Source organism: Condylura cristata, unplaced genomic scaffold (assembly GCF_000260355.1).
Source record: "Condylura cristata isolate star-nosed mole 26May11 unplaced genomic scaffold, ConCri1.0 scaffold00030, whole genome shotgun sequence".
In the NCBI taxonomy this organism is placed as follows: domain Eukaryota; kingdom Metazoa; phylum Chordata; class Mammalia; order Eulipotyphla; family Talpidae; genus Condylura; species Condylura cristata.
In genome coordinates, this window is record NW_004567131.1 from 23,159,445 (window position 1) to 23,168,678 (window position 9,234).

Below are 9,234 nucleotides of genomic sequence, written 5' to 3' on the forward strand. Positions count from 1 at the left end.
TGAATGTACACTGTGGTAAAATTAGCTTTGACTCTTAGCTTGAAAGTTCCTTTCACTCCAATAAAACACGGTATTTTGAACTTTTGCTTCTTAACACAGTTAAAATATGATGTATAGTTTGTTTTTATAAAATATAGATATGTAGTTCACAACTAAGTTTAAATATTTGTTACTTCATCTGACAAGCTTGAGGATTTGGTGAAATGGGTTGATGGATCAAACTATTGTTTCATTCAGCCACATTCTATTTTCTACCAGCTAAATATGAATCTTAAGGTTCTTAAATCTCAAGAAAACATAGCAGGCTACTATAATGTTCTTTTTACTAAAGAGTTGGGAGAAACAGTAGTTGTGAATGTGATTCATGAGTGCTACCTCTTCTATGATTTTACTTTCCTTAAAACAGTAACAATGTTAATGACTGGTTTTCTTTTTTATACAACTCTGGAAGGTAGATTGTGAGAATGTAAGATGCATACTAGGCCCTATGTGATCATCACTTTTTGTTTTTTAATCAAATCCAGGTTTAAACAAAATAATAACTTTCACCAACATTATCTTGAAGTTAAAACTCAAAACTTAAAACCAAAGGCAACATCTTTTGATTCTTATTGTATGTTGGGAACATTTTTATAAGTGTGTTCAGTATTTGAAAGAGAGGAACTTTCCCCAGCCATTCAGAATCTAGTTGTAGACTTGACAAAGTCTCCTTGAAACTGCTATTCTTAAGTTCTTCCTCAAGCATACCATGAGTTATTTGGGGGAGAATTAAGGGATACTACTGTTGGAAAAGGTAGGTTAAATAAAGCACTTCTAATATCTTGGTAACTTTATAAGCAGTAACTTGCAATCCAAGAGTTAATAACTATAAATTGAAAAGTACTTTTTAAAGATAATTTGGTAGGTAAAGTTGATTTTGGTAATAACCTTTAAACAAAAATCTTGCTTTGTTACATAGTGATGTCCTAAGTTTTATAGTTAGTTCTTTTCCCACCCATCAATTTTTTCTTTTCCTACCCTATTTTTTTTTATACAGGCAGTTTTTCAGGAACTCCAGGCAGTGTAAAATCATCTTCGGGAAGTTCAGTACAATCTCCCCAGGATTTCTTGAGCTTTACAGACTCTGATCTGCGTAATGACAGTTACACTCACTCCCAACAGTCATCATCAACCAAAGATGTACATAAAGGAGAGTCTGGAAGCCAGGAAGGGGGGGTAAATAGTTTTAGTTCCTTAATTGGTCTCCCTTCAACCTCAGCTGTTATTTCACAACCTAAAAGCTTTGAAAATTCACCCAGCGATTTGGGTAATCCCAGCCTTCCAACAGCAGGATATAAGCGGGCTCAAACTTCTGGCATAGAAGAAGAAACTGTAAAGGAAAAGAAAAGAAAAGGAAATAAACAAAGTAAGCACGGGCCTGGTAGACCCAAAGGAAACAAAAATCAAGAGAATGTTTCTCATCTCTCAGTATCTTCTGCTTCACCAACATCATCTGTAGCATCAGCTGCAGGAAGTGTAACAAGCTCTAGTCTTCAGAAATCTCCTACATTGCTCAGGAATGGAAGTTTACAAAGTCTTAGTGTTGGCTCATCTCCAGTTGGTTCAGGTAGGGATATGCCAGTTGTTTTTCTTCCTTATTCCTACCATCATACTTCCTTTACCCTGAAAAGTAAATTCATTTTAAGACTTGTTATAATAATGCTTTGACATTTAACTACCCTAATTTTAGGATGTCTTATGATCTTTAGAAAGATAGCTTGGTTGTTGGAAAAAAAAATTGGCACTAATTTGATGTTTTCTAACTAAATATAGGTGAAATAGTTTATTGATTACTCTTTTCTTATGAAACACAATAAATTCCCCCCATTTTTTCTGCTTCACCATTCAGAATTCGTATTAATTTTTGTGCTATGTTCTTGAACAACTTTTCTCTAAATTTTTGTTAGTCTTCAGTTTCTTAAGTCAGTATACAAATACCACTAGAATTACTCCTAATTTCTCTTCCTACATTTTTTTTTTTTAAATACAGGCAGTTTTTTAGGAACTAATATTTCTCAGTGAGCCATAAATGATTTAAATTTATTCTAGGCATCATTTCAGGAGATGATGCCTAGAATAAATAATAATAAAAAGATTTTTATTATTTTTGTTTTCAAGTATAAGTTTTTTGCCATTTCTTAAGATATGAATGAATTTATATATGTTGTTACTTAAATGAAGAATGTTCATATATATTTCATGAATGTAGATGATTTGGGGATTTTTTTTGTTGTTGTTGTTTAAAGATTTATTTATTTATTCATACAGAACTGGGGTACAGGCCAGAGATGCGGAGGGTGAGAGGATTCACCAGGGACAGAGTGGGGAGCAGAACAGAGAGATCGAGGAAAATACACTGCTGAGGGGAGCAGTGGGTGGGTCAGGAGAGGTCTGCCTCGCCATGTGGATCTCCTCCAGGGCTGGTGGGGATGGAACTCATGCGGAAGTGGCTTAAGCTTCTTAGTGCAGTGCTTTAACCTGCTGTGCCACCAGGGAGGGCCGGGGATTGTTTTTATAGTAATGCAGATACTAATTTTATTCTAAGATAAAGAAGTATTTATGTAAAGGTCAGATGTGAAAAATAATAATCATAGCTATCATTTGCTTTGTGCTATGACCTACTAAATGCTTTTTATTTATTCATTTAATTTTCACAATAGTTTATGAAGTAAGGGCTTTTAATGCCTTTATTTTAACCAATAAAACTGAAGTTTACACAAGTAAAATAAGTTGCTCAAGATCACACAACCATACCCCTCTCCCACTTTCTTATTTCTCATAGCTAGCTAGCATTAATTACTATAGCAAAGTAGTTTTCTTGATATGTTATTTGGAAAAATGAGTGGAAACTATGGAAGGTTTGTTTCATTAGTACTAGTTAAGGGTGGCAGTCTTTCTGAATCTCGGAATTACTGACATTTGGTGAATATAGTTTTTGTTGTGCATTGCTGTCCTGAACTTTGTAGAATGTTTTTCAGAATTCCCAGCCTCTACTCTCTTGGTTCAAAAAGCAAGCATACCATGGAACCACCCTGTCTGGTCCCCACTCATTCTTATGGAAATAATAAATTTAAAAACCTGCTAATGTATGGAATTGCTCATGGTTAAAAAATCACTGTTTTAGAAGGGGGTGGGGAATATAAATTGCATGGGGAAATGAGCTTATTGACTGAGCATTTTATTTTTATGTTTACTTTCAGTCTAGGACTTAGCAATTAGTCTTCCCTCTAGTCACAAAGAGAAAACAGTCAGGAAAAAAAGAGTTCATATTTATTAGATAAATATGAGAATTAGATAAGTTACTGAGAAGGTGAAACCTAAATTTAGTTAGTGATATAGCCAATTTTAGATGTGGGAAATGATATTTTTTTTTACATAATCATTACTCTTGAAGGGCAATATGTTTTGTGTGTGTGTGTGTGTGTGTGTGTGTGTGTATGTATGGCAGAAAAATACCATTTTGTATTCCTTTCAGCTCACTACTAAATCAACAGAAATTTATGAATAAATTCCCATAAGTATTAATAGTTCATGGAAATCAATGACATAACATTTTAACTTGCCAGTTTGCTTTTCCCTTTAATTTGTGTTTAATGACCTCTCTGAAGAGTTGTATATATTGAATACTGTAATTATGGAATAAGATTACTTAAAACTATTTGATATATTCTTTATTTTTGTATATTAAGATTTTGTACACTCTAATAAGTTTAATGACTAGAGTACCAACTTACTAATAAACTTAATAATAGTTTCTTACCTAGAATAATGCCATATTTAGAAATTGTGCCTTATCATAAGAATTGCTAACTGCTTTTAAAACTTACTATGTTGATGGAGCCGACCCAAATGCCCAAAAGTAGATGACTGTATTAAAAAGATGTGGTACCTATATACAATGGAATATTACTCGACAATCAAAAAAGAGAAGCTCATGCCTTTTGCAGTAGCATTGATAGAGCTGAAGGGATCATGCTTAGTGAAATAAGAAAAGAAAAATACCAGATGTTTTCACTCATAGCAGGAGCATAAAGGATGGGGGAGGGGGTTGGGGAGTAATAACGAACACCTATATACCAGAGACATTTTACAGGGTTGGAGTGGGGAATGGTATCAAAATTTGGGGGGATGGGGAGGAGTGCATGGGACTATGGTGATGACACATGGGTGAGTTGGTGATGGAAGTCCATGGGGATTACAACTGAGATGGAAAAAGACACAAATGATGTACAAATAAACTATTATAAAAATAAAAAAACTTATGTATTGACACACATACTCAACAAGCATAATTATTTGATAGAAGAAGAAACAGAATTCTCAATCTCTTAGTGATAGAACCATGCATTTCCTCAATTCCATGGAAAATTTAAAATTCAGGAGATCTTAAAACTCTCATTAGAAAATAATATCAGCCAGCAGTGAGAGATTTTGAGTCAATAATTTAACTTAACAAAAGTGTCACTTACAGGTGTAATATGAAAATATTTTGGACTAATTTTATGTTTGATCATTTAGTAGTTGTAAAAGCAAGAAAATTTCTACCTATATAAACTCAGAAGGATAAATTTTAACTGTGTGCTATTTTTAAGAATTGTTTTTCATGATGCCTTTTAAAAGACTGATTTGTCTTAATGACAAGTCATTAATTTAGTAATGACGGTGACCTTTGTGATCACTTGTTGGTTTTTATGTTGGGCTATAACTAACACCCACTATAATTTTAGCATATGAGTGTGAGACTGTGTTGGTCATGTTCACCACTGTCCACTCACTGTCAGGATTTTGTTTTGAACATAATGTTAAACTCTTTTGGGGCAGCAGAGGAAGGGAAGAACGAATACTATTCATAATCACTGTGAGCTTACTGTGTGGTTAGTACTACTCAGGGTGTTTTTGTACTTGCCTTACAAGTTTTCATAGCTAGGTTGTGAGTAAAATTATTTATTTATATGGAAAGCTTTTCACGTTATATTATTGGCCAATGTAGAATTCAGTTAGAAATTACCTTGGAGAAGTACATTTGAACTGTACTTTGGAGTAGAGATTTAAAAAAAAAAAAAAAAGCCCGGCAAAATTACCAGAAAAGAAAGTAAAGGTATATATGGAATAAAGTTAATAGAAATAGTAAATTTGTGTTTTTTGGATAGTTAGAGATACTGTTGATTAAATAGGGAAATATGCTTTGGTGGAGAGTTGAATGCCAAGCTTACAGATTAGTTGTCTTCCTCCTAGAATATTATCTTCAGCTACATTATAGCAACTTACTATTACTAAAGAATTCCATGAACACTAAAGAATTCCATGAACAGCAATACAAATGTTACATTAGTCAGCGGGATCATGATCATATATTTGAGAACGTTTAAGAGATTCTAAAAGGCTGTTAAATTATATCTCATTTTATTCTTGGACCAACCATGCAAAATGGACAGTACAGCTGCTGTGGTTATTTCCTACTTTATTACAATTAGGAAATAAAGCAGAAGTAGAGTCAAGTTCTTAAATGATTCTCTTAAAACTGTTATATAATGGCACCAATTTAACAATAGTAAAAATTCTCTCACAACTTACTCAAATTATAGCAGAATGTGCATAGCAAGATATTTATTCTAGGAGGCCCTGAAAATACCTGGAAACTCCTTTTCTAATCAGGATCAGGATTGTAAGAATTAAATAAACAAGTACATCTGGTAAATGATTTATTACTTTATAGTGACTTGAACAAAGTAGAAAATGTATTGTCTTAAATGACTACTAGTTGCTGTAAGCTTAGGCTTATATAATATATTAACCTTTTGAATTCTTTGAAAAATGCATTCTTTTAGCATTTTAACAAGTAGGTAACTGGATCTTTGAAGCATCAAAATTAATAAACTTCTAGGAAGAGCTCACATGTGTATTTGTCCTTTTCTCCTTTTCTATTTATCTTTGCTCCATTAATGAGAGTTTATGATTTATTCACGGAAGTGAAAGTAAACTTTTTAAAACCCAAATCAGCTTATTTTCTCTGAGGAAAACCCTCAAATTCACTAAATCAAATGGAGTTATTTACTTTCTTTGATTACTCTTATGTCCTTTCAAAGAATATACCGTTTACTTTAAAAAAAAATTCTTAGTTACTAGTTCTTTAATGTAATGTCGTATCTTTCTAAGTTAAGAAACTTAAAATCTGTTTCAGTGATGGAATTCTTTAGTGGTGATAAATATATAGATTCTTAATACTCTATTGGTTTTAATCTTGTATACTTACCCTTAAAGATTTTAAGGAGACAGTTACTAATATGAAGGTCTGTTCTTTTCTACTAAAAATCTGAGGCTTATGAAATTTTAATTTGACCATGTATAACTATGTGCTCCTATTTATAGTCATATCTATTGAGGTTGATAAAATGAAACTCAAAAGTATTTTTCTGGCAAAATGCTTTAATTAGGAACTGATTAGAAACTTAATTTTTCTGTAAAAAAATTAAGGGAATCAAAAAGATAGAAATATTAATCTAGTAAACTCAAAACAGTGTAGCTACTAGTACAGAAAGTAGATTAATGAATAGCATAATTAACATAATTCAGTCTTTTTAGTGACTTCAGATTCATGTTTTTATACACATTAATTTTTTTCTTAAAATTATTTTTAGTAGCATTTTGTTACACTTACATGTTTATAAAAGAGTTTTGAAAATATTTGATGATTTAGTCTTGGGTTTTCTATACTCTTAACTAGTAGAGGGCTAGAGTTGACTTTAAAGTAAAGAGACTTTCTAATTCAGAGTCTAGAGTCAAAATCAAACTATGTCAAAAAGCTAGATTCATGAGTAGCATTTCAGGAGTGTAGAATATACCTTCCAGAGCTTTCATCATCCTGGCTACCCTTTTCTTTTTGCTTTCACTTGACACATACCTGTTTTATTTTTATTTACTTTTGCATAGAAGAATTGGGATATAGGTTAGAGGTGTGGGGGATGAGAGGATTCACCAGAGACAGAGTGGGGAACAATACAGGAAGACTGACTGAAATGCAATGCTGAGGGGAGCAATGGGGGAGATAGGAGAGGTCTGCTGTGCCATGCCATGTAGGTCAGCTCCCTGGCTGGTGAATCAAACTCAGGCTGCCTAGGCCATTGTAGTAGTATTGTTGAGACTTAACTCCTAGTCACCAGGGAGGCCCCCAAAGGTTCTGTTTCATATATTGTTCCTCAAGTCATGTTTTTGGCTAAATGATAACCAGGGAATTATCAGGTTATCTTTTAAAAAAAAATTTGGCCAAAGTGTTAGTGATAAGGTAATACCAATTTAGTAGATCAAGTCCTTTGAGTCACAGCCTTAATCTTGGTTTAATCAATTATTTTTTCCTTTAGAATGTCCTAAAGAAATTTATGTCTCATTTTCTGAGCTGCTTTTTCTTTTAACAGTATTTTATTGACTCATATTACGCTCTACATATTCTCCTCATATGGTGGAATAAAAAAGTAAGAATGATGCTTTATTCATTATCATTATCAAAAATGAAAGGCATAAGAAGAAAGTAAGCTAAGTCTAGTCAAAAAGTTTTATACTGTTATAAGTCATAATGGATTTCTATTCATGTGTTAACTAAATAATTACCATAGTTAAATTGTATTTGCTAAGTGACCACAGCATTCAAATATTTTTGACAGAATGTTTTCCTAATGAATTATGTAAAATATTAGTTTATCATACTGCCTAACACCTCCTTACTAGTAAATCCATTTATAGTTAGACACTTGTTATTCAGATTCATTTCTTAACACATAACGAGTGTATGTGTACATACAGTCTGCTTAAGATTTGTGAGTATTCCTTCATATTTGGTTCCTCCTATCCTTCATGACCTAGTTACTAGCTTACTATTTTTGTGCCCACAGTCTTATTTGAAGCTAGATGAATGTTTTCATGTTTTTCTGGCCTCCTGCTTTTCCCACCCTTGAGCCATTAGCAACTTCTTTGCTGATTTCCTTTCTCCTCCCTTCCAACAGAAATTTCCATGCAGTATCGGCATGATGGAGCTTGTCCAACAACTAGTAAGTTGTCGAACTGGGTTGGTAACCCAGGCTTTTTGATTCCTAATGTAGTGCTTTTTCTTAGTGTATTATGCCACCTGAACATTAACTTTTAATTTTCCAAAATGCAATTGGTTCATACTGAATTTTTTCATGCAAGTGTATTTTAACATGTACTTTTTCCTATGTTCAGGATCCATGCTACAGTTCAAATTGTCACAAAATTTTAATTATTCTTGACCTTTTGTGTTTCCATTTCAGAACTGTGATTTCTGTTTCCCCATGAAGTAATATTTTCAAAATTTTTATTTCCACTAATCTTAATGTTGATATAATTTTTCAATATTTTATATTGGCATTAGATAGCTTTCATGCTTAAACCTCTACATATGTTGAGAATGTCATACTGAACTTTAGGAAATGTGAATGTGTTTTGCTTGGGGTAGATGCTAAATTGAAGATTTTCTTTATAATATTGTTGATTGGTGACCAAAGGTGGGCTTTACCTATATAAATCGCATCCTATAGATACTTTTAACAAGAAAAACATTACATAAGTAGACTGCTAACCATTTTTAAAAGATTATATTTATTACTAAGGGAAATTTGTCATCATTATAACTATATCTAACATACTGCTTAAACTTAATAGATATTACATTGGCAAATAAGATACAGCATTTTGAAATTTATACCATGTAAAAATGGAACCAACTTGCAGGTTTAATGATTAAAGAAATGATGCATTATAGACTTATTTAAATTTTATTATATTGACTCACTCTGTATTTCTTTGTGTGTTTGAGAATGATCTTAACCTGAAGTCCTTTTTTCCTTACCTAAAAGCTTTTTCAGAGTTGCTGAATGCAATACACAATGGTAAGTTTTACTAGAATCTTCTCTGGTGATTCATTTACTATAGCGATTGCTTATATAGAGAATCCCAATTGAAAACTTGCATGTTCTATTGATGAGATGAGATCCAGTTCTGTAGTAAATCTTTTATTTAATAACACTTTAGTGAAAACTAGATTGCTGCCTATAAAGACAATAGGTCAATATAGTTCATTAGTTGATTTGTCTCTTTGTAAGGCAAAATGAAATAGTGTTGTTCTGATTTTCTAAAAGTTTTTCCCCACGCCCCGCCCTCCCAATCTCACTCTCTCTCTCTCTC

At 32.6% G+C, this 9,234-nt stretch overlaps 1 protein-coding gene across 4 annotated transcripts in view; it reads left to right on the forward strand.

The window, feature by feature from the left end:
• The window catches only part of MLLT10 (myeloid/lymphoid or mixed-lineage leukemia (trithorax homolog, Drosophila); translocated to, 10), a 200,153-nt gene that overhangs the window by 131,007 nt on the left and 59,912 nt on the right, over window positions 1-9,234 (forward strand). For all 4 annotated transcript variants that reach the window (XM_004691296.2, XM_012731339.1, XM_012731340.1 and 1 more), the window contains 3 exons: window positions 1,037-1,606; window positions 8,037-8,081; window positions 8,907-8,939. In XM_004691296.2, the coding sequence (XP_004691353.1) occupies window positions 1,037-1,606; window positions 8,037-8,081; window positions 8,907-8,939 (648 nt within the window). The remainder of the gene's footprint in view (window positions 1-1,036; window positions 1,607-8,036; window positions 8,082-8,906; window positions 8,940-9,234) is intronic.